The 26,986-nt window shown below is 36.8% G+C and overlaps 1 protein-coding gene across 1 annotated transcript; it reads left to right on the top strand.

Annotated features, from left to right (window-relative positions):
- Positions 1–358: 358 nt before the first annotated feature.
- tpo (thyroid peroxidase) lies at positions 359–25,279 on the top strand. Its single transcript, XM_071471213.1, has 13 exons — positions 359–758; positions 2,127–2,211; positions 2,310–2,470; positions 2,794–2,917; positions 4,517–4,646; positions 5,497–5,697; positions 6,309–6,800; positions 14,090–14,348; positions 18,059–18,229; positions 19,403–19,640; positions 19,754–19,962; positions 20,093–20,266; positions 22,130–25,279. Exons 1-13 carry the CDS (start codon positions 668–670, stop codon positions 22,141–22,143), a joined length of 2,349 nt encoding a protein of 782 aa, XP_071327314.1. The 5' UTR covers positions 359–667; the 3' UTR covers positions 22,144–25,279.
- The last annotated feature ends 1,707 nt before the right edge of the window (positions 25,280–26,986 follow it).

Genomic DNA, 26,986 nt, shown 5'->3' with positions numbered 1-26,986 from the left:
ATAGGTAACCTACCTCTACCTGCCAAACCCCAAACCTCACCTAACCTTGTCAGGTCCTGCTGGAATCTGCAGACTATAGCAACTTCTGACAACAGGACATGCAAGTAACCCTGACAAAAACACACTTTCAGACCTATCCCAATCCACTCCAAATGGCTTGAAACGTGCTCCTAAACACTTTCTGACATCCATTTGCTTGATTCTGATTGGACAGATTTTAAACGCTTATAACAATTGATAGGAAGGTGATAGAGTAAAAATTTTGCTGGAAATGTCTTTGCCACCTTTTAATCCCCTACATCGTACAGACATGGATGAATTAAGCCCACATGAGCTATCAGTCTATATGCAAGACAAACAATGTACTACGTCAGTATTATCTCATGTTTTCTCTGGAATAGTTAAACAGTTTCAGGACCGACCAAACATCCAAGTGGCTGAGATAATGGAGTGAAAAAAAAGTACTTTTTCGAATCAGTCAACCAAGGACAAGAGAAACACTGAATCTCTGAGTTACGCCAGTGAGGGCTGGTTTCTTTAACCTTGGCAATGGACTCCCTGTTTTATCTGAATATATAAGGACAGGTTCAACAGGGCACACAGCACTAGGATAACTCTTCATTATTTCTGTGAAAATCTTTGACTCTTCTACAAACTGCCCACCAAAATGGTTTGTTTTTTCAGTTTAATTTTCCAGGCAATGTTGGTTTGCCTTGTTCTCCCAAGTTTTTCAACTGATGAAGTCAAGCATTTCAATTGTAAGTAAATCTTTTTTATAAACACTTTTGCTGAAATCTGCTTGAATCTAAAATGTGTGGTGACAGAGTAGCAAGACAGAGCATATAGTTATACTAATAATAAATAACCACTATTAAAACATAATGAGCTTTACACTCTTTCCTAAGGTAAATATGTACTGGAACTGGAGAAAGGAGATAAACTAATGGAAAAAATAGCAGGATCATCAATGTTTTTTATGTGTCCTTGAAGTTTTTGTCTCTATATATCTCATTTAAAAAAGGTATGTTGTTCTTGTTTTGTATTGAAATTTTGTATTGCTGTTTAAAAGCAAGTCAGCAGATTTACTACCAAAACTGACACACTGACATGGAAGTGAAAATGCTGCATACAAGGTTGGGGGAAACATTCACTCTTGGCTTTGTGTATTGATGTAATGATGCCTCAATTACATTAGAATACGAATTATTTACTCACAGTAAAATGCTACATGTATCACTTGTTGTAACACTTTGATACATGACAGTCAGTGGTAAAAGAGAGGCTTAGATCATGGTAAATAAAGCTACTAATATCACAGTGTAGATATATGTGCCCTCTTACAGGCAAACATCCATTGTTCAAAACCCAGCTTAAGTGAAAGCATATAAGAATTATAATCAAATGTACTTGAAATATCAAAGTAGAAGTACTGGTTCTGAAGAAAAATGTTCCACGTGTGTGACACATTATATATGATATTATTTTCATTGCGTATACATTAATGGATAAGTTACATTTTTACTTTGGAGTTACCCCCTCCAAAGGGTCGCCAGGTAGATATGAAGGGCCATGAAATGATTAGTAGTCTGATTATAAATCTGCTACACAAATTTGTGTTCATGTGTCCTATCTTTTTTTGGATATATTATAGTTATATAATATAAAGGTATTATATATACTGTATATTATATGATATTGGACAGTTTTACCTCTCTACCCCAGCCTCACACAGTTTTTTAATGAATGAAACCATCTGAGAGGTTTAAGTGGAAATCACTGCAGTGGAACTGCTAACACTTGATAGACTTCTGAAACATGTGGCAAAAGACATAGAGCGAAAAGTCATGGGTCATGAGCCAAAAACTGGTTTGATATAAAATCTTAATCTCTAAAATGTTTTTGTCTAAAATGTTGAGTAGAAAATAGCATTAAATGTGAATATTCAAAGTACTAGCTCTTCGCAATTACTTCAAAACTAAAGAAATGTAGTAAATACTTAAAACTTAGTTACTTTTTACTTTCGGCCACTTGCAGTATATAGTTTATATTTTGGTACAGACTGAGAGCATTCCATGCCATTTTAACAGATTTTTGTGCTCTTTTGTTATGTACCGTGTATCTTACAGCCTCATCTGTCAGAGAACTGCTTATCTCATCATATCAAGAAAGCCTTCAAATTGTAGATGAGGCCTTGCTCCACTCTAGACAACGGTAATAAACATGAATTAATATTCACCATCTGTCTCTGTTGTAACTAAAACAACCTTCCCAAAAAAGGACAAAAAGAACCTGTTGATTTCTGTGCACAGACGGAGCACACCCTCGTCTTCCACCCATATGTTCAGATTCCTTCGGCAAACTGAGCCTGAGACCCTGGAGATTGCCCGAGCTGCAGAGGTTTTTCAAACAACTCTGAAAGTCCTAAAGAGAAGTGCAAGACAGAGATACAAAAGGGATGTCACGGCTCCAGGTAGAATGGCTTTCTTTTATTAAATCCAGAGGATCTCAATGTCCCACAAAACTTAAGAGACAGTTGGACACCATGGGGTCAAGGCAAGTTTGACACAGACAAAATTTCTAACAGGTCCACTGCCACTGGATATGGGCTATAACTAAAGAACTCATAAAGAAAATTTAAAAAGACAAAAGTAGGACAATTTATTGTTATTGTTTCTCATTTGATAGGGAGTGTCTATCAGATTTTGTATGCTTGTAATGCATTAAAAGATTGAATTTCATTGATTTTTTTATTTTTTATTTTTTTGTGTAACCTTTCCATTGTCACTATGCTAGAGTTGTTGTCATGGGACGATGTGGAGCTGATCGCAGAGCTGTCTCAGTGTCCTCCTCCAACACATCCATCCATCTGCCATTTCAACTCAAAGTATCGCTCCATATCTGGCATCTGCAATAACAGGTAGCTAACGGATCTCTTACTTATTGAGTCAGAGTTCAAGAAGTAGAAAGTCAAAGAAGCATAACCATATTGTTATACAGTAAAAGGTACTATAATATAAGAAGGTATAAGAACTGGTGTCGAACGTTTAGGTAAGTGAGTGAGGTAAAAGCCACTTCTCATGGTTTTGTTAATCCCAACCACCACACCTTGATGCTGCTCAAAAATTGAATTGCAAACACCCAGTTTCCCTTTTTAAATTTCAAACCGTAGGTTGCACATTTTCTACCAAATTGAAAATGAGACATCCATATCACATTCAGTTTCATTTTTATCATAGCATGGGGCTACATTTGTGTACAATAAAGATTATATGTCACTGGAGTTTCCTTTTTAATTCAGTTTGAGCAGTAATGGTGCAGTTTCAAACTTGAAAATAGAAATAAAACTTGTATTTTTAAATTACATTTTGATTGTGCTCCACTTTTATTTGCCCTTTCATTACAAAGAGCAAGTAAAATATTATTTTAATGAAGGATTTCATTTAAGATTGGCAGTTGAAATTATATTGTTTGTATACTGTAGTCTATGCTGTTTTTACCCAGCCCTGTATCTTAGAGAATACATATATACAGAACAGATTTACAACAGAAAATTCCTGTATGTTTTGGTGAAAACATAAAGGCGCCAACATCTTGTTCCCAATCAACATAATGAGGAAATGCTGTTAATCAATGTATCTGGCAAGTTGGAAAATGTTTATACTGTACTTCATAAAATATTCACTCACAGCATTTGTTTTCCTTTAATACCCACTCTTAGCAACTACAGGTTAAAGTAAGGACAAGACCATGGGTTTGATTTAATACTGAAAAAGTCCACGTTTCCTTTACTGAGATTCAACCCAAAACACAGTCTATTTCAACCAAAACGCAGTCAAATTCAGTCTTTTCATAATGACAATTGATGATTTCATACATCAAAGTACGTTTATAGGTGTTGGGCAATACTGTTGTATATACTTTAAAAGCTGTAAGAAGCCTCCAATGGGGAGTCAGTGTCAGCTCGGGCTGAAGACAACAATTCTGAAGAAGTCCAGTCCTCTACTCATCTCTGCTTGAGGCTAGCAGCGCAAGTTTATGTTAGTCACTACTAGCATTGTGGGTAATGTAGTCACCTTGTTTTTACAAGGAAAATGAAAGTGTGGAAAAAAAAAATACAATGTGTTTCTGACCTTTTTCTTTTGTAACTGTCCATAGTCATATAACTCAGAGCTAAACAAGTTGTGTACTTTTTCAATGCAGACTGTGGCTTCTTCTTTGTTATATTTATTTCAGTCAACCACTGCTGTTGCTTCATAAACAGTAATGGTTTGCTGAAGGACATTCACAACAGCAAAAACACTGACTGAACCTACACTTAAATCACTAATATTTAGCAAATCTCTCAATTACCTAGCCTGGCATAAGAAGTTGATATTGATTTGATGTTGGTAGAAACGTAGTATTTCACACTCTTGCTGTTTATTTGGAGGAGAACAAATGCTGTTGCATCCAGTGATGGCATATACTGTTTTGCACTACTGCATTTTTGGACACGCTTCATGATTCTTTTTGTCAGGCAAAATCCTCTCTGGGGAGCAGCCAACACTCCCTTGGTCAGATGGCTTCCAGCTGAATATGAAGACGGAGAGAGTGAACCCAAGGGTTGGAACCAAGGACGGCTCCATAATGGATTCCAACTTCCCCTGGTAATCTACAAAATGCTGGCCGGATGGACACAAAGGTCTTGGTGGAGAAATTAGAAATGAAGCAAGCTTACCCTGCAAACCCATGGCATTAATGTTGCATTCCATTTATTTTTCTAACCTGTTTTACAGCAGATAAAGTCCATAGCAATTTAGGGACAGCAGAAGTGTGTATGAGATGACACAGATTACAACTGTATTTGAAGGTTATGGCCTGTGCTTTAAAAGACACTATTCCAGTAGCTTGAAAGGAGTTGGTTTCTAGTCATGTAGATAAACATTCTCTCAAAAGGCAAATGAAAGTGTTACGATGATATTTGCATTGAATTTCAGTTTTAATTTATGCACTCATTACACAGTGAGAATGAGGTCTTTTAGTGGAAGAACTCATGAAATATGCATTAGTTGTATCCAGTGTGCAGTTTACCTCCACATATAAGAGCTGTAATTTACTAGTCTTTTAGATATTTAATAATCTTTGATCCTAACGTTCCCATTTCTTATAAAGAGGGATCAAGTAAATCATATCTTGGATGCTTAATGTATTGAATAACTCATTTTTTAATCAGTTGCCAAAGTTGGATAAATTAGGATATGAAAAAAAGGAAGCTTGCCATATCACAGCCTGTTTGCTGAGCTTAAGTCATTTATCTATTTATAACATAAGTTAATGAATCAAAGAATGAACTAGTTCACACAAACAAGAACACTATCATCCATCATAACCCCTGACCTGAACACAAAAGGCCTTCCCGAGAATATGTGTTCATCTTCATTAATGACACTGACTGATAAATGGTGTAAACGTGGTACTCACTGTCTTCCAAAATAACAAATCCTACTGTGTCAACAGCCATATGAAGTCAGCAAGAAAATAATGAAGAGCACTTCTAAAAGTAGAGATGACATCTATTCTCAACTGCTGGTGGAGTGGGGGCAGTACGCTGACCATGACATAACCTTTACACCTCAAAGCACCAGCCGAGCTGCTTCTGTGACTTTCACGGACTGTTTGAACACGTGTGAAAATGTGCATCCATGCTTTCCCATTAAGGTAAACTGAAAGAACAGCAGTCTCTCTACATTTTGCTTACTTGTATTTCGATTGCTCTCTTGTCACAGTCCTGTGTTTGAAAGAAATTGTTCCACATTTTGAGAAGTTTGCTTATTTCCTCTCTTGTTGAGAGTTAGATGAGAAGATTCATACCACTCTCATGTCCGCCCATTCAATATAAAGCTAGAGCCAGCAACTGGTTAACTTAGATTAGCATTGTGCAAGACTGATTTGCTGGACTTTGTGATCTCCCACATGGTAACTGTCTGTAAAACCACAAATTGCTTCTGCACTTTAGTTTTTGTATGGATAAAACAAATGGAATATGATACATTTATTAGAGGTGTTTGTAAGTAGGTTCTGTTACCATTGCACAAAGCCAGGCAGGCTCTGTCCCCTTGTTTACAATCTTTATGCTAAGCTAAGCTAGGGGGGACATTAGGGTCAGACATCTGACTGGTCAATCTTCTCATCTAAGTAGGCAAGAAAGCAAATTCTAAAAATGTTGAACCATTCCTTGCACTCCATGATCACAACAACATATAAATCTGATAGATGGCTCTAAATGCTATTGAAGCAGCTTGTTTCAAATTATTTTGTCTTCTCTACAGACTCATGATATGCTCTCCACTGCACAAGGCTGCATGCCTTTTCATCGCTCCGCATCAGTCTGCTTCGTCAATTGTGTGTCAGATATTGGCCAAGCCTTGCAGCGACAACAGATGAATGCCATCTCATCATTCATAGATGCTTCAGTTGTGTATGGCCACACTCCAAAGATGGAGAGCTTCCTCCGTGATCTCTCTGGCCATAATGGGAAACTTGCTGTCAACAAACAGTTCAAGGATCCAAAAGGAAGACCCTACCTTCCTTTCATAGGTAGTCTGCCATCAGAGTGCCTCCAGGACCCACAGGGGGAGAGAGTGGAGTGTTTCAGTGCTGGAGACACTCGGGTCAATGAGGGTGTACCCCTGACCTCTTTGCATATATTGTGGCTTAGGGAACACAATCGAATTGCAGAGGCATTGAAACGCATTAATTTTCACTGGAGCCCAGAGACTATATACCAAGAAACCCGCAAGATCATTGGAGCTTTGCACCAGGTATGTGACTAGTAAATAAATTGTTTCAGTATGCCAAAATTAAAACCAGTTTAAACTGACTGAAAACTGTACTGGGCTGACATGCCACAAACATTTCCCAGTTGAAACATTTAATGAAAAAATTTACATTTCAAGTAGCTCATTTGTGTTCTTGCTGAGACTTATATGAGAAGATTAATACAACTCCCACGTCTGTACATTAAATACAAGTTCAGGAGATTGTTAGCTTAGCTTAGCATAAAGACCTGAAGCAGAGCAAAAGAGTTACCATGGCTCTGTCCCAAAGTTTAAAAAAATCCTCTCATCAAAACCTCCAAATATTTTTAATTAAATAGATCAAGCACGTAACTCAAATCAACAAATCATTGTTTTTACATTTCTGGTGAGAGTGATATTTATCATCCAACCCTTAATATTCACATTAAATAAGCTGTAACCTTTTTTGTCTTTAAAATGACTTTAATTAATAATTGGGTATGAAAATTGTTGCTGATTAATATTCTGTCAATCAGCAACTTGTTCCAGCTCTATTTAACAGTTCATTGAGCAGTGCTAGAAATGTTGTAGCCCACTGTTTGACAATTTAAAATAACCAGTCATGTTTTCTGCCATGCAGAGTAGCAACCACTTCTCCATCTTGTGCCCCGTGCCAAAAATGTTTGACCTTATACAGCTGGTGCAAAGTGTCACATCTGTAACATCTGTAAGATCAAATATTCATCCGTCTTTGTCAGAACCTCACTGAGGTCTCACATTAAGTGCAAAAATGTTAAAATGTGGCATTTACTTCAGCCAATTGTTTCTGAACAGCTTCTGTACTGTAATTCAATTCTTCAGGTTTCAGGTGAGTGCCCTGAATGTTTTGAATGAATGAAATTATGAACTTGCAGACTTTCCAGAAACAATCACGTCAAATTATCACAGAACACTTTTGTTTGTTATTTAACCTGCTTGTATAGTCATATTCATAGGGATGGCATATCAATAATTAATTATTGTTATATTACTGTGGCCAGCTGTAGCAATACTTCCTGCTGCAACCACTGTTATTACTGACCAACGACATTGCTGGTACATATTTTTTCTACAGTCTGTAGTCACTATGCAGCAATGAGTTTAACCATGAACAGATTTTGTTGGACTACATACATAAGAACAGGTCATACTTACCATTTACTACAACAGTGTCAGAGTGACAACGATGAGAAATCAAATGGAGGTCATGCTCTGCTTGGCAGTGGGTCAAGACTCACATTTTGAGTGAATCCCATGAAGAAGTTGAGGACTGTTTATATTTGTACCAGAGACACAGCTATGTGATGAAGATAAATCTTGCTCGCTATGAAGCTATAAAGTTTCTTTAGAGGAACACAACTGATGCCCTGAGGGGGAACAAACTATTCTAGCCTTCATGATTATGGTGATTTTATAATCTACATATGTCACTTAAAATGACATGTTATTAAGGAAGGGCAAACTGATATGAAGTAAGGAGGAGTGTTGTTGATGTATTGTTGGTTCTTTCTATTATGAAGCAAATTATGACTCAGGGTCACCACAGTTTTTCACAATACAGAGAAAAATAAGCCTTGACTGGAGCTTTGAAAATAGAATTCTTGTATTTATTGTGGTAATTGTGTGCTGCATAGCAATGATAGAAATACAGTAGAGCTTTACAAAATCAATAACAAGACAAATTCAATTAGAATTTTGAAACTCGATTTACAAACTGTGTTACACTGTGCAGCAATCTGTTCAATTTATAAAGGCTATTCAACTTGTTTTGAATAGGGGTCAGGTAATTAACATATTACATCACCAAAATGTTATATTGACCATTTTGTGATTCCCCTTTTTAAAAATGAAAATACATAATGCAATTCTAAGTATAGGCTTTAGCCTCAATGCATTAACTCAGAGCAGCATTTTTGCTTCTGTTTGACAGTTTAGCTTTTGTATTTATAAAAACTAATTTAGACCATTTTGAGTGAATAATTGAATCATTAAACACGGCATCAGTGATTTCAACAAATTTGAATAACAGCAGCTAGACTCCATTAAATGAGCACAAAATGAATATTTCACATATTCACATAGAAAAGTGCCAAAGCATAATGTATCAGAAAACAGTTGAGAAAACAATCTCACCACAAGGTCCATAGCTTTTGATGATGTCATATGATCTTCCATGCCGTGAAATAGTAGATATGAATCTAAACTTTTGAGCCGACCCGGATAAGAAGTACTGAATGAAAATTTAAGCAGCTACTACAATAACTGTGCAAACTCCATCTGCTGATGAAGATCATGTCATATGATCAAAAGCAGAACAGGACCTTATAGTGAACCTCAGTTATTTTAAAACATGTGATGTAAGATGCATAGTTTGGATGTTAAAGGAGTAACAAAGATGCACTCATAGTGAACTGACACTGACAAAGATGCTGGTTATAGTCAGTGTGGTATGACTGTTTCTTTAAGTAGCATTTATGTGATGTCTGAAATGTAAGTCAGGCAAGACAAGATAAAGCTAAATTGTGAAAAACTTCTTCTATATGGGAAGTTTTCTTCTGATTTAATTGATTCAGAACTTGTATGACCCTGACAGCTGCTGTTTTAAGTCTGATGACTGTAAGAATCAACCAGCCGTGGAATCCTCTGCTTTGCTGTCGTTGCAAAAGTCTCAGCAGAAGGATCTTTTACAAATCACCTAAATGGTGATGGTGCAGTTCCCAAAACTGGAGTCAAAGTTGGCTCCCAACAACCCCTCTAAGCCTGTGTTCAAAGAACTACAATCACTGCTTTCATACCAACAACTGATTACATGAATACTTATATGTGAAAGATATTGCTTGTTCTGATGAAGGTAAAAAGAATGATTACCCATCTTTCACCATCTTTTAATATCTTTTCAGCTCATTGCAACTTTAATGTTTTGGTTCAAGCTCAAAGCTTTGTTTTTGGCCTTAGCAGGCTGCTGCAGTCAGTGAAAGTGCTGTAAAAACCAACTACCCTTCACCATATGGCAGACAGACAAAGCCTTAGCTGGTGTAGCATTTAGCAACTAAAGAGCCAAATATTTCCCTCAGGAGTTGGTAAAGACCAAAAGTAGAACTAAAGGACAATGACTATGGGAGGTTTGGAGAAACACAACTTTCAATGAATGTGAATGTTAGGCCATAAAATATCTACTGGTTATATAAAAAAAAGCATCTGTATCCTAACACTTGGTCCACATCAACTTTTAGGATAAAAGTATGTTAGTGCTATGTTTATTTCTTGTTTCCTCTGCACCCAAGTGGCTGAAGAACTGCAGGTTTAATCAAAATATATTTTATAATACCACTACTACTACTACTACTACTACTACTAATTATAATAATAATGATAATAATTATAACGCTGAATTCTATAGCAGTTATCAAAACCATGCATTTTAAATTGTGTAGAGTTTTCCCACAAGCTAGGCAACATTTCATTCCTGCCCTATAGATTCTTGCTTAAGGGTATCAAACAATGGTTTGTATCACTTAGATATTAACCTTGTTTTTGTTTTTTTGTTTTTTTATTCTTTTCTTTTTTTAAAAAAAGATCAGAAACAACTTCCTCTGTGTTTCATATTAATCAGTTTGAATGGCCTCTTCTTCTTAGCTAATATCTGTTTGAACCAGAGAGCTGCTAATATGGCTTTGCTCAGCACGAGTCCTAGACAGATTTCTGTATGCTCATATGACATAAGGCTCTTCATAGCAGGGCGGGCTTCAGAGCCAAGTGGAAAAGACTGACAAGTCATAATCCTTCATCATATAACAGTCTCTGTGCAAAGAAAACACTCACACTTCATGCCAGTTAGCAGACACATAGATTCCTCTGTCTGTTTTGTTACTGGCTGTATTTTTTTGAATGTGCAAAACAAGGCTTTGTTGCTGCTGTTACCTTCTTTGTTGTCTTAGTAGTGATGGATGACAGGCAGTAATGACCGACTGGACTGATTGTTGACAGCAGCTATTTCTATTACCTGCAGGCTGAGATCATTATTAATGATGATGTTGTATGCATACATTCTTCATAAAATATAATGAACAGAATATGTTTTAATGTAAATGATCCATTGCTTCTGTAGGGGACCAGTCACTCTGGTTCTAGGCTTTTAAAGTTTGTACAGCGTTTTTGAGCAAAGGGAAAATATTCTGTAATCTTTCAGATTTTTGAGGTGGCTGACATTTTACTATAGCACTGGATTAACAACTGCTATTTTCAGTTGACTCAGGGACAATACCCGAGGAAGGAGATTTACAATATTAAAAAGAGATGGGTCTAAGGTGGAGGGGTTCTTTAAATAAGCATAAAAGGCAGGTGCTGTAGGGGATTTACATACTGTAGCTATAACCATGACCAGCTTGGAAAATCCTTGTATTGGAAGTGGAGTGAAAAGTGAGGGGCTATCTGGTCTGACCAGGCTGCAAAGCGACAGACTGTAACCATATCTATTTTTTTACAGAAAAAAAATCTCAAAGCTGAGATGAAGAATAAAGAAAGCTCTCTGTTTGTGTTTCTCAGGAAAATAATGTAGAATTTTACAAAAAATTTGTACTTTATTGCCCAGCTACCAGTAGATGATTACTACAGACAAGCTCTAGTTTATATAAATAACAGTAAATAGTCAACAATCACACTAGTTATACATGTCAGCACATGCTCAGCATGACTTCCTGCAACAAAAGACAACAGATCGGCAGCCTAGACATAGGCTTATGTGCTGTACAAAGATTAATGAAAGCAAAACGAAAGAATCACTGAGCCACAACCATAATTTCATTTGTTAGAGATCCTTTGATCCCTCACCAGTGAGTCTGCCATTAAGCTGCCATGAAGTATCACAGTGAGCCATGACAGTGAGCCAGCCTGCACCTTACCATGGCTCTGAAACTAGCTCACCAAAATGTCTGCTGTGAAAAAGGTCTGTTGCCATTAAGGATTCAATAGCATGTGGTTGTCACCCACAAAGCTAAATTATATTTATACTAACCGCACAGCCAATGTTGTCTAATCACCATTTGATGGTGGTGGCATTACAGTTTCCATCATATCTTGAGCTTTACTTGATTAACAATCTCATGTTTAATTCCAGTTACAAAAAACATTTGTAAGGCAGTGGTGCTAGTTGTGGCATCTGAGTTTTAAAGCTGAAGCACTTGTTGTTGCAAGTTTATGTTTAGAGTCCAGCACTGCAGCGGTTTGGCCAGAGACAGTTAAGTCATTCCATCTAATGTGATTCATAGCAAAACAAACTCTCAACTACTATTCATTTATAAACCTAACAAACTATTAAGATATAAATTAATGCTCAGTATAATGCAATAGTGCTACTGAATATAATTTTTTATATAAGTATTGAAATTTCTGCCTATAATGTAAAAACTGTGCTAGTTATCCAACCCTACTGAGAAAAAAAGCATGTAACTCTGCTGCCCTTTGCAGCCTTCAGCAGCCTTCAGCTCATTGTGGGGGTTTGTCAGTCCATATGGTTGAATCCCAACAGCTCTCACCAAGCCCCCCTATTTAAATCCTCCAGCAGCTGTTCCCAGCAAACAAGCTCACACAAAGCGAATGTAATGTAGGATGCTGTTTTCATATTGCATTATTCTTGACAAGTCACTGTAAAAGCACAACTTTTATGCATTAAAATAGGAACTGTGGCAGTAAATACTAACCAAAAGAAAAACACTTCCAGACCAAGGGTAGTGTGCAATTAGCCAGGAAATGAACCATTCAAGTTAAAAGTGCTCTAAGGTTGGTGCTGTGAGGTGGATGCCAGGGGATGTGCACCTGCTATACACATGCTACTGTGTATGTCAGCTTTAACTGTCTATATCTGTGGAATAGACTGCATTGCAGTAATATAACTAGTATGTTATAAAGACAGGAATAATAAAAATAACAGGCCTACTAAAGATGAACTTTACTTGCCCCTCTGCTATGTAGTGTGGAGGGGCAATATCCTTATGTTGTGACATTGTAAAAAAGAATGTGCTAATTTCTTGTAGTAAAGGGGTACTCCAGCAATTGGGTATTGAACCTCTTCTTCTTAAGTTTGGGGGCTTGTGAAAATTAAAAAAAATTATCTAAATTGAAGCAGCAGAGGTTGAGATAGCTCAACTTTTTGTAGTGTACATCATGCCCCCAAAACTCTGTATCCCACACTTCCAGTGATGCAACTGGATAATATTTTGCATTCAACCCTCCCAGCCTGATATGTGCCCACATCTTTCAAACTCAACACCCCTTATTTTTAACACAATCCAAAACAGAGACAAAAGGGTTTTTCACTTTTTTTTTTTTTTTTAGAGTAAATGTACTTAGTTTCTTTCCACGACTGCCACCCTCACACTGCAGTCTGGTGACTGCTCCCCATATGGGACCAGAACTATGTGAAGCAGCACTGTCTAAAGATGATACAGTCTCAGCTGTGTTCTCCTGTCACAGTTGACATGGTCTGCATCAGTTTCAGTTTGTGCAGATTTCTGCTTACAGATCACTAACACATAATAAGCACATCTAAAACACTTAATTTTAATTCTCTTCGTAGGTTCCAATTCGTACGGCTGTCAATTTTTTTTTTTTTTTTTTTGGCTGATTGATGTAAGTCTCCACTCAGATCAGTCAGATTGCAGTCTGAGACTTACTAGTCAGTGAGTCATTTTAGCTAATGAAGTTAAGTTATCCAGTCTTTGCCATCATTCTTACCTTACCACGTTAATCTTAAATAGACTGCCTTGGCACCAGATTAGAGGCAGCTCTGTTTCATATGTTCAAAGTTATCTTTAGAGCAACAAAAAGTGATTTCTGTTGGATTTTAGATCTTAGTTTTAGAACTTGAAAACTGACACCAAATGCTTCCTATTAATGTGTATGTATCTGAATCTGTGCATGTGCATGTGTGCATATGTGTATGTGTGGTACTGTATGTGTTAAGATTCAGGTGGTCAACCGAGGCCTTTATAATTAGTGATGAGGACAGCTTAAATTCTCTGCAGCAACCTGTAAGGGAACAAATGTGCATTCATTTGTTCAAGCTGTATACACATTCACAAGATATTATATATTGTAAGTGGATATGTTGTGGTTATCTGTTAAGTGATATTCTTATTTAAACTCCATGAGGTACAATGTGTGGCTTTATAGCATGCAAGTGATGCACACTGTCCTTAGATTTTAGATTTTCTTTTATGGCTATGAAAGAGATTATTTTGTAATTCTTTGTGATCCACCCCTCTCTTTTTTCCCAGATCATAACCATGAGAGATTATGTTCCAAAAATCATTGGCGCAGAGTCTTTTGAACATTACATTGGACCCTATGGGGGATATGATCCAGCTACGAACCCCTCAGCCTCCAATGTGTTTGCCACAGCTGCATTCAGGTTCGGCCACGCTACCATCTCTCCAATCCTCAGGAGACTGAACGAGAGCTTCCAGGAACATGAGCACTTACGCCACTTGAGACTACATGACACTTTCTTCAGTCCATGGAGAATAGTCAAAGAAGGTCGGTACACTTATGAAGTTGCCTATTGGAACTAATAACATATCCTGCAAGCGCACTAAACACACCGTAAAGAGACGGAATGTGGAAGGAATGAAAAAGTACCCTATTTAGGTCAGCTGCAATATTCAAAGTCTATCATTGTGTAACAATTAGTTACATGGAATTCTACTGACTCACATATATTAGACCACTGAATAGACATATATTTATCCATTGACTATGAAAACCAAGCAATATATCAGACCAAGTACATGAGCCACACAGTGTCCCAGTTACTGGATATTCATTTCAGAAGGTGCAAGAATCCATTTTACACAGTAGGAACATTTTCAACTAATTATCATTGCATTATTTATTTATATATCTACATTATTTTCTTACTTATGCATAGGATAATACTTTAACTATCATATGAAGGAAACACACTCTTAAATGTGTACTTCTAGCTAACTATTTCTTATATTTTTCAACCTGGGTCTAATTCTCATTGTGACCACTCCGATTATGGGTCACGCTAACTTTGCACTCCCCACCTCTCTTGTGGTGATTCAGTTAAAATGAACTGCAGCAAAGCAGCGTATATCATGGCAAGCAGTTTGAACGCCCTAAAGCTCTTGGAATAACTTCCACTTGCTAATAAAATCCCCCCTTTCAGCATGTGTGTTTTGGTTATTGTTGCTTCACTTGGATGTTTCACCTTCACTGTGCAGAATGATGTATGTGCAGTTCAATACTAGGAGGCCGTTTTCACATTCACCCCATTGAAGTGGAAAGTTTCTTTGTGCTCACTTTAAATCTGACTTAAGGTAGCTTACAAGCAGGATTTTGTGACATCGCAACTAATTTGAAGGTCAGTCATGGTTCACTGTGCAACTGATATAAGTGTGATGTGGAGACCTGAAATCTCCAGTGTCCCTCAGTTAAGTGTTTAAAATGAAAAATATAAGAAACAGATGACATTTTTAAAAGGTTAAAAAAAAACTGTCTAAAAACATGTCCAGAGGGTTTTTAAATTTTGTATAAACCATTTCAAATTTTTGTCACTGAATCAGACAAAGAAAATGCAGAAATGATTGTGCTAGATTAGCTACTGCAGAAAAAAAGATAGAGATCTACTTCCAGGAAACTTATAGGTAACTGAACAACTTTTTCTCATCCCATTTACATCTCTCCCTCATCCCTCTTATCTTTTCTTTACTGTTAAACTGCTCAAAAGAAGAAATATGTCAGTGCTAAAAAATGTAAATAATTGACAATAATTGGTGCATCCATTGAACAGTTTACAGTCTACAGCAAGACAGGACACAAAGGCAGAGAGAAAGGGGTATGACATACAGTCCCAGTTTACATATCTGCATTTACATATCCAGCAGATACAGAGCAACATGATCTTTCATTTGGAGTCATTTTTTGGCCATAAAATTGTATTGTAAAAAGTATTTCCTCTCTTATAGCTCTTTTTGGGTCTTTAGCTGCTAAATGCTCCACTATGTTTACCAGCTAGTCTCTAAATGTGTCTGTCTGCTCTTTGTTTCCAAGCAGGATGTACACAGTAGGTTTTTCTTTTTTTTCTAAAAACAGCTGCTTAAAATCACCCTGAGACTGGTGAGAGTGAACCAAAACAATAAAGTTAGGAGCCAGGCTGTTAGACACTGTTATATCCATCTTTACCATTATCTATATGTTCCTGACTTTATCACATTGTTTTCATATTGTAATTAAAAAAATTTCATTATAGCTGCTTTAAAACTTCAATACGCACCCTTACCTTTGCCAAGGAGGTCATGCTTTCACTCATATCTGTTTATTTGTCTGCAGGATTACACAAAAAGTACTTGACCAATTTTCACAGAACTTGGTGGAAGGATGGGGCATGGGTCTGGAAGATCCCATTAAATATTGGGGCACAGCCAGATTATTTACTATGATTTTTTTTTTTTTTTTGTATTGCTCTGAAGTTTTGAGTATTTTGTTTGACATTTGCATTGGCGAAGGTGTGTGTTCTCTGAGTGCCCTTCTCGTATTTTATAAAACCATTAGAAAGCTGTATACCATAATTTTTATCAGTCTAAATTAGTGTAGCTGAAAATTGAAGAATATCATTACCTCACCAATTAAGAGGTTCTTTTCACTGCCATAAGCACATGACCATAGAAAAGTCTAGCCTGCTCAGCTCAGCTCTTACTTCATCACTTCACAGTCCCTCTGCATTACAACAGTCACTCCTGCTAATCCACAGTCAATCACACATGAAGGAGCTGCCAAATATCTAAACACACATGGACCAATCCACATTTTTCTCTGAGAGAGCCACTGGTCTTTGAGGAGCTTCTCATCCTGTGTGTGTCAGCTGCATTTCACTTCTGTGCACATTAGAGGTCACAGTCTGATGAAATTCATGGAAGCGCTGTTTACACAAAAAGCACAATATGCTCCAAACGCTCCATTGCATAGCACAATGCTATAAGAGTGAGCCTCTTTGTGTATGCAGTGCAATCACACAGTTTCAGTAACTCAGGTCACATATTCTTGAGATTATGAACAGGACAGATTGAAGGTGTCACCACATACACACAATGATCCTACTTTCTATTTCACTCCTCTCTCTCTGAATAAAACATTAATTTATTTATTTAAGTTTTTAATATTTTTATTTATATATTTTTTAATATTCAAAAACAATTAACCAGATACAAAACACAAGAAATAAACATAAAAACAGCACAAAAAAGTGGCAGCTTCATATTAACCATGTCAGTTAAGTTTATTAGCACAACACCAGTCTGTGACTGAGTTAACAAGTGACCCACAAACAACAAACAGAAAAAAGAAAAAAAAATGCAGAGAAGAGAACTGTGGTACAATCAAAGATACATGAGCCTTCTCATTCTGTTGTTATGTTAATTCATACAGAAATAAATGCAATTAAATGAAAGGAATGTCAAAAAAGCAATTTAATAATGTCAAGACTGTAATGTTTAACCCCAGAGACATGTATTCCTTTTTCATGAAAGACAAAAACTATTCTTTACGGTTATGCAAGTTTGCATGATACATTCTCTGTCATTACATTAACCCAGTCAGCACATTCAGGTCTGACTTGGCCTTTCCAATTATAAAGATTAACTCTAGCAGCTGAACTAAACTAACTGTAAAATGTGTAATGTGTAAAAATAAAATAATTGTTAGGGCCAGGGCAAACACTGATTTAGAAATCCTAGGTGAACATTATCTGCCCCTGAAGAGAAAAAGCTAAATGCCTGTAATTCTGAACATTAGAGTGGATTATTATTACTTTACTGTAAATAGTAACTGAACACATTTTGCTGACCTCCAGTGGCTGAAAGGTCTTATTTTACTGCAGTGATGCAGTGGTCAGTGATTTTAATACACAGCACAAGTTATGAAACTATGTGTTGTAATGATCCAGATCCAAGCTTAGGAGTGATACACAAACCTGTTTTCTGAACAGCACAGGGAGAGGGCTCCATCCAAAGAAAAATTTACTCATAAACTCTTATCTTATCTTTTTGATTTAATTTTTGATTAGACACAGACTGGATTGCTGTCCATATTCTTTCAAAATAAATGGTAATAGAAAACATATTATTTTTGATGTGTGCATTTAGAATATTATTGCATTGCACAGGAAAAAAAAGCTATGTTTTATATTAATTGATTAATTAAGCAAGACTGTTTTTTTTCTCTAGGTGGAATTGAACCAATCCTGAGAGGTACAATTGGAACTGCAGCAACTGCTGTTAGCCCAAACATGCTGATGGCAGAGGAGACAACAGAGAGGCTGGTCATTCTTAATATAGAACAGCACATGGACCTGGCTTCAATTAACCTGCAGAGAGGGCGAGATCATGCTCTTCCAGGTAAGACCTGGACTGAGAGTCATTGTTTAGTGGTTCAGCAGCATTCACTTAGCTTGCCAAATCAGAGTGACAGCCAATAATCAATGCCTTGTCAGCTTAAAAACTAGTTCCCTGTCACTCCAGTTCCTTTGTCACACCCTTTGTCAAAACACTTAAGCACTTTGTGTCAGTAAGTTTCCAATAAGCTCTCTGTCAAACCATTCACAATAAAGGTGATGTTTACAGCCATTGAGAAGACAACATCAAGTCCTATTAGCTGGTCTCTGAAACTTGTTGCTTCCTAGTCCATCACAGTGATGACCACGAGAAGTGCACAACTACCACAAACCATTTTACTGACTCTGTAAAGCTATCAATACTGCTCTAAAGAATGGTTTTGTGTTTAGGGAAATACAGTTTTTCACTTGCTTGCTGAAAGACGTCCAAGAGAAGCTCAATACCACTTCCATGTGTTCATATGAAGCTATAGCCAGCAACTGCTCAGTCTAACTTAGCTTGAGGGGAACTCCACCAGTTTTTCGCAACAAAGTCAACTCCCAGTTGTTAGCGAGAGCTTCATGTGTGTTAAAAGTTGTATTAAGCTTTTGGTGGCTCCAGAGGGAGCTATGCAAAATCTGATAAGCTGCCTCATATGGGGCAATCCCAACTGGGGCTGAAGACTACAAGGAAAATAAAAAAACAATTGAGGCAAGCAATTTGTGGCTATATTGGAGGCTACTAGCATAAAACACCTGAATTGATCAGCAGTCAAGCTACCTATTTCTGAATTGCACATTTAAAGAAAAACTGTCCAATGTGAGTCCGACAATGAGTGCAATACTGAGTCAGTACAGTACTCTTTACATAATAACTGGAAACAGGTGGGAAACAGCTGGTATATCTTATCTTGCACATAACCCCCTGTGAAACACTATAAACTTAACATGTTCATTTCAGTTTCAGAGCTTTTCAGAGCTGCTGGTAGGTGCATTTTGTTACCTATGGACAGCTAGCTCCTTACTTCCAGCCATTTCCAACTAAGCTAAGCTAACCACCTCTTAGCTCTAGCTTTGTATGTATCTTACAGACACGAGAGGGGTTAGTCTTCTCATCTAACACCTGACAAGAAAGCAAGATATGAATAAATATGTTTATTATTATTATTATTTACATTGTGCTGAAATTACTTTTCAGGATACAATGATTGGAGAGCATTCTGTGGACTGAAGCGCATTAAGACACTGGATGAGCTCAGTGAGGTTGTGGGAAACTACAGGGTTGCTGAGAAGATACAGAAATTATACAAACATCCTGACAATATCGATGTATGGCTCGGAGGACTTGTTGAAGATTTGTTGCCAGGCTCAAGAACTGGTCCCCTCTTTGCTTGCCTGATTGGAAAACAGATGAAAGCGCTTCGCGATGGAGATAGGCACATTAATATTTACTTGATTTTAAAAATTAATAGAAATCAAGACTTTAGTTAAACATATTTACTGACAAGTTTAATATTAAATGCTGAGATCAACCGTTTTTCTTTTTCAGGTTTTGGTGGGAGGCTGAGGGCATGTTCACCCAGCAACAGAGGACTGAGCTTTTAAAAGGTTCTCTGTCTCGGGTCATCTGTGACAACTCCGACATAAAGGAAGTCCCCTATGATTCTTTCAGATTTGGGAAATATCCCTCTGATTATGTCTCTTGCAATAATATACCACTGATGAATCTGGAAGCTTGGAGAGAAGAGAGGAGTGAAGGTGGGCTTGAGAGACTGTTGTACTATTCCTAGTCCTAAAAAAAATAAAAAATAAAAAATCATACACATTCCTTTGAATTTTATCATTCTGCTGCACATTAACATGAAAAACTTTTATCACTTAATTCCAGACTTAAAGCAGTGTGGCTCTCCAGCAAAGATAAAGAATGGGGATTTCATATTGTCCTCTACATCTGGCAAACTGGTTGCTCTGTACTCCTGTTACCATGGTTTCAAATTAAAGGGTGCCGCTGCAATACTTTGTGAAGGAAATCAGTGGCGTGATCAACCTCCACAATGCACAGGTATGTGAACTCTATTTGACATGTTTTTGTTTGATAGCATTTGCTTGCAGTGATGCCATGCTGTCAATGTTGAGTAGTTTAACAAGAAAAGGGGGTTCTACTGTTAGCTGGTTAATAGTCTGCCTTCCTTGTATGAACTGCTTCATATTTATGCTGCATACTGTAGGTTATCCTCTGTAAGATATGGTTCAGCACCACAGACATGCCTGAGCACATACTGTACAGTTATAAGTATATGCTGTTTGCTGTACTCTCGTCTGGCTGGTGCTTTACTGCTATCTGCTGGTGCTAATGGTGTAAAGGAAATGTTCCAATAGGAAATATATTGGGGATAGGGCCCTTTGTGCAGAGTTGTGTGTGTAAATTTGCATGCTGTTCCCACCTGCATCAAAAAGCACAAAGTTAGATGCCAACCCAAACCCTAAACCGATTTTGACTATGATCACAAATCCTGATTTGATTGGCCTGTACATCTGTCTTGTGGCATTGTCATTGATGATTGATGCTAATCTTCAGTCATTCAAATTGTTCAAGCACGCACACAAGCTCCTTTTGATTTAACTATGATTGTTCTAGCAGTCATTTCACAACAAATACTAATAATAGCTATTAATAGCTCCTAGTATAGTTCCTGTTGTTGTTCATCTCATTATTATGACAATCTCAGTCTCTCTCATAATTCTAAGTAAGATTTCTGGTTTGAAGAGTAAAAATGTCAAGTTAATTCTTTTAAATGTGGAAGAAAGCGATTGTGACATTTTGGGAATTAGGCCTCAACAAATTTACTTTCTTGCCAAGAGTTAGAACAGAGGAATGATACTGCTCTCATGTCTGTTGGGTAGGTATAAAGCCACAATGAGCAGCTGATTAGCTACAAAGACTGTAAACAGCTTTGGCTGTAGGTTTTGTCTCGACCAAGAGCAGTAACTGGAGACTTATGGGACAAAATTCATTTTTATACTTTTTTTGTACAGATTTAATAAACTAGCTATAATGTGTCAATTAGTGAGGTTTAGAAGTGCTGATGGGTGGATTTTGTTACCTTTGGACAGAGTCCGGCTAGCTGTATCGTGCGTTTTGCTGTCCTTGTGCTCAGTTAACCAGCTGCTGGCCATAGCCTTATATTTACCAGACAGATTATAGAGTGATATCAAGCTTCTCATCTGACTCTCAGTTGGAAAACAAATTCCCATATTTTACAAACTGTCAAACTATTGCTTTATTTGAAGTGGTTCCAAACTGGGTCCACTAAAATGAAGAATAGCTTAATTTCAATACAGTATATTTCATTAGTATACCCCTTTAAACTCACACTTCGGTCTTTAAATGTGATGGTAATTTTACTTGTCATTGAGATGTTTGAATAAACCCTCCAGTCAGTTTTCTGTAACGACCATGACAATGGCAATTTGATTTGGTACAACCTAGTAGATTTAATTTTGGGAATTGGAACCACTGTTACTGAATCTCCTCACATGCACGTTTACGCGAATCAATACTAAATCAGCAAACAGTAATCTTTCTATATGGTTGATCTCCACCTCCCCCCTATGATTTGTGTGTACAGTATGTCATCAATAGGCCATAATTTGCCTACCTTCTAAATACAGTTTGTCAGTGAGCACGTCCAGAAATCTTAAGAAATACAGTATGTTTCAGAGGCGGACGAGAACACCATGTATTCTTCAGTGTACTCATGTAAGCTGGGTATTAACACTACAATGGCACATGTCAGACTTTGTTAGTTACAAGTATGCATGGTAAGGTGAGGAAGATATTCATGGTATGGCTTGGTTGATTGCTACTGTTGTCATTAGTATGACATGTGAGATTTAAATAACCGCACTGTGTTTTTTTCTCCAGGGAATCATCACTGAGTCGTTGCAGCGGATCCAGAAATGCTTCATAGTTTTATGACCAGACTTGTGACCAAACATTGTTTTATCTTGCTGTTTACTAATAATTCATGATTTTGTTGTGTTTTTAGAAACATGGGATATAGACATGTTTTAAATGTGAAGAAATGTAATGATAACTGCCAATATCCTGTAATTCGTTAAAAATTTGGTAGACTTTATTCAATAAAATATACACACTAACTGGTGAAATAAATTTGAAAAAAAGGAAAAAATAGTTTTTTCAGTCCAGCTTTTACCGCTCTGAACTTGTCAATATTCTTCTTGATGGAACACTGACATTAGCTTCCGAAAACACAACAACAACAAAAACAAAGAACAACCTGTACCACGGCCTCATGGTTAAAACCAATACCATAGAGCCACAATATATACGGTTGGACTCCTTAAGCCTGTACTACAAAGCAAGTTCAACATAGCTAGGATATCTATTTTTTTTTTTTTTAGATTATAAGCAACATCATCAGAACAATGAATAAAGCTCTTAATATGATATGAGAAGAAACAGTGATACCTGTTGTCAATTTTGGTTATAGGTTATAAAGGGTCAAATGTAAACAATATGAATACCGTACATGAAAGAAATACAAAAAATATTTTTTATTACTAAAATCAGGCTGAGGATATAATGTAAATAATTGCATGAATTATCATTAAGTTTCTTGCTGAGTGAGTATTTTGGCTCTTTTGTCTGATGATGAACAAACTATTATGAATATGTGATGCAGATAAAAATTAATGTGTTTAGTAATGTCAGACTGTTGCTTCTGCCAAAGCAGATAGGAGAGAAGAGAAGAAAAGTAGCTGATGTCAATCTGACTGAAATATTCATTCATAATCATGGGAAATATTAAACAGTGTGTGGATAATTTTTCTAATAAAAGTCATCAGAGGGTTTAATTTTTATTTCCAGTTACTGTCATAAAGTTATTCAGAGCTGCAGTGATGGAAGAAGCATCAATACTGTCAGGAGTTCTGTCAGGATTAAATAATCTTTGTTCAAATATTCAATTAAACTGATGCCATAGTAGTTTATGTACTATGTATTGCATATGTATTTTAGTGTGATATACTGTGAATGCATTTGTCAGAAGCTTTGGTTTAAAACCAGAGTAGACACATGCAAGGACTGGAACAGCAAAATCATTTATTTGACTGATTTCTAAAAATGTCTACTGCTCAGTATTATTTGTCACTTAATTGTAAACTCTTTTCATCCCATCGGGATCTTGTAGGAATGAGGAGTTTTTTCAGACATCTGATTGGTCAGTATTTGGGCTGTTGACAAGTTTTGAGCTGATCCTCTGAAGTTAACCTGTCCAGCAGGTTAGGATTAGTTACTGTGGTGATTTAGCCCGGTAAGAAGTGAACCACCATCCAAGGACTTAAAAATCCCAGGGTTACACTTGAAGTTACCTCAAATCCTGCTTTGTAGTACAGTACAGGGACCTTTCTAGCTTATCATACACCTCTCTCATTCCATTTCCTATCTGTCAAATTAATAAATCACGAATATATTGTGATAGTGTCTTAGAAATTACATTCATATTATACTAAACTGTTTACATTATGGTAGCAATGCTATTGCTGGCTGGATTACATTCAGAGGCAATGTTTTTTAATTAAGTGCTAAATTTATTAACAGCATGTGAGGTGGTGGTTAAGGTGGATGGCAGGTGTATAAAGTGCACAGTTGTCAAGTCAGAGACCAGGGCTCACACCCACAGTCCCATCTGTGTTTAGGTTTAGGCAATGAAACCACTTGGTAAATATAAGGGAAAGACTGTGGTTAAATGTAAATAAACATATTATGTCTGAAGTCACTATGAACCTTTCCTATATTCAACCAGACAACAATATTTCCCTAGTCTTAACTAAGTGCTTTGAACACCTAAACATAAAACATTTAATTAGTACCTTAAGTGAAAATGGTGCAATTTACTCAAAAATGTAATTGCTAGAAGACAGAGTTGGATAGTTCTTACGTGAGCAAGTATTGTGCAGTAAGTTTTGTGTACTTCAGAAAGGTATTCTTAACGAAGTACCAGCAGTGTGACATGATGGTTAACCCCTAACAATAAACTGCCTTTCTTTTCAGAATGAGTCATACATGCCTCCTGTTACTGAATACACCCAATAAAAGACATCTACATTGCTGAGAACATGACTGACTTACCAGTTTGCCTTGCAGTGTTACCTGAGAGTCAATTAACCTAGGCAACACAGCATGTCCCCTTTTAGACAGTAAACTTGATGGATGCTTATTCAGATTAAACCAGAACACTGAAGATCTGTTAACTAAACTCAGGAACTAACTCTCTAACAAAGAGTCATTTTGTGCATTCCTGTTTGCATTTCCATGGAATAATTACAGACTAGGTAAAAATTAGATACAAGATTTAAAACGATGGCTTTGTTTAAGGTGCAGTTCAGTTTCATTTTTCTCTATAGTTGGCCCTCTGTCTCTTTATCTTGCTTTCCAGGAGTCTGTATAGTTTAAACTTAGATGACATTGCAAGGATCCATGTCCCATATTCTAAGGGTAAATTCAGATGGATAACAGCCCTGTATTAAAGCAGTGCAGAGGGCTGTATTGGTGGCAGCTTTTTGCTAAAAGTACAATGAGAAAAAAAAAATTCTAGGAAGTCCAGTTTGGTAACAGATAAATGTATTCAAATGCTTATCAGATGCCAAAACACAGGACAATGGCAGCAATATTTTTTAGTAATCTAATCTAAAAGTGAGTAGAGGAGCAGCTCATTTGTACCTGACTAATAGTGAAATTTGTCCCCATTCATTTTCTATGGGACTTAAGGAATTCATTCATAAGACATTGTGGGACTCCAGATGACATGGAATGGCCAATGATGCCAGAAAAAAGCGAACCTTCTGAAGTTGTAAAATTTCATTTTAAAGTCGCTACTTTCTCACGTAATTGATGATACAGTAGTGCATCTGAAATAGAATTTAAATTGCACATACAATTTAGTTAGCCTGATCAAGGTAGTTCTACCTTGGTGCTGGCTGCAAACCCAACCCTGATAGTTTTTCAGCCGTTGGAAAAACCTATTTTTTAATAGGACAAGCTCTACAGCCAAGAAGTTAAATAAAGAAACACATTACATTATGGAGAAGATAAGAAGATATCTGGGTTTCTGGAAAATCCACGGTTTTGGAAAATGGCCAGAAGTGTGGACATCCCTGCACAGGAATGCTGTTAAGGGTGAAAACATGTGTGCTCCTCCCACCTTATGTTTTATTGTGTATGTGCACATGTTTGTACATGTGCATGTGTGATGTCTGTGTTTGGAAAATTTGTATTTGTATGACTCTCTGTGAGTGCACCAATTTTTGGTATTTAAACTGAGATTGTATTTCAACAGGCGATGAGTCATCTTGTTGAACCCCTCAGTGACAGTGTCAGTGTCTGACTGTATCAATTTTGCAGTCGTCTATATTCACATTTGCATTCACATCATGCATTGGGAAACAGCAGGCAAACATTCTGAACAGGAAATCAGTCCACTGCAGGGCTAACACATAGACAGACCAATTGCTTTTATCCCCAGGTTTACAGGAGATGCTTGTCTTTGGACTTTAATTTAGACCCAATTATGAACAACATATTAAAAATCAAAGGGAAAAAAAACCCAAAGGTGAGTTTTCTTTGTCTGAAGTCATTCTGTTGCACATTTACTCTGATGTCTAGGGTCAATGTCCTGTTGCATCATCTAGCTTTGACTTAGCTTCAGCAGGTGGACAGCCACCCTGACATTATTTTGTAGATACCTTGATAAACAGTTTTGGAATTTATTTTCCCCTCAATGGCAAGCTGTCCATTCCCAGAGACAGCAAAAACCCAAATAATGATGCTCCCTCCACAGTGCATCACCTTCCATATGTTTTCATGAGGGTATGCAGTGCCCTTTATACATCATATGTAGTGCTGTATGTTCTTCCTGAACAATTCCTTAGTTACATCAATCCATAAAACATTTTCCCAGTAGCATTGTGGAGTCAATGTACTCTCTGGCAAACTGAGAAGCAGCTTCCTCCGTAGTGTCCTGCCATGGACACTATGCTACATGCAACCACACACCCTAATTTGCGTATGGTAGACTCATTGTTAGATGTTATCAAGCCCCAATGATTCCTCTCTAAAATTCTTGATTTCTTTAATCTCTTACAGCCTTTGTTTTATTAAGCCATGTGTCATTAAGCCATCATCCTCATGACAAAACAGTTCTATATCCATCTTCAGTAGTATGGAAAATGTATCATCTACCTTACAGTTTTACATCATCAATAAAAGATTTCTGTTTATTGCACCGTATTTTTTTTTTTTATTAATTGCTAGCATTTATTGCTATTCATTCCTTCAGTATCTTCTTGTCTTACAGCATCTACCTAAGTAGATACAGCTATTTTCTTCTCTTGAGAATATGTGTTTTATGTGTTTGTGGCTAAGAAGCTGTTTAAAGTATTTTTTCATTAATTCACTATTTAAGTACAAGTAAAATTACTGCATTCTAAATTTTACTTGAGTAAAAGTCTAAAAGTATCTTCAGCAAAATGTACGTAAGGAAAATGACCCCTTTAAAATGGCCCCTTTCTTAGATTTATGTATTATACATATTATATTATTGCCTTATTATTGTTGATGCACTGACACGTAAGTAACATTTTGATGTTGCAGATGGTGGAGCTGGAGCTAATTTTTATTTATAATAATGTTTCATTTTACGTTTTGTGTGAAAACTTTTAATCTGCAAAGAAACTAGTATATACAATACTATAATATACT

This window comes from Trachinotus anak, unplaced genomic scaffold (genome assembly GCF_046630095.1).
Source record: "Trachinotus anak isolate AG129_WGS33_773 ecotype Australia unplaced genomic scaffold, CSIRO_AGI_Tana_v1 ptg000033l, whole genome shotgun sequence".
NCBI lineage: Eukaryota > Metazoa > Chordata > Actinopteri > Carangiformes > Carangidae > Trachinotus > Trachinotus anak.
Note: the sequence above shows the minus strand (reverse complement) of the source record. Positions and strands in the feature narration are given on the sequence as shown.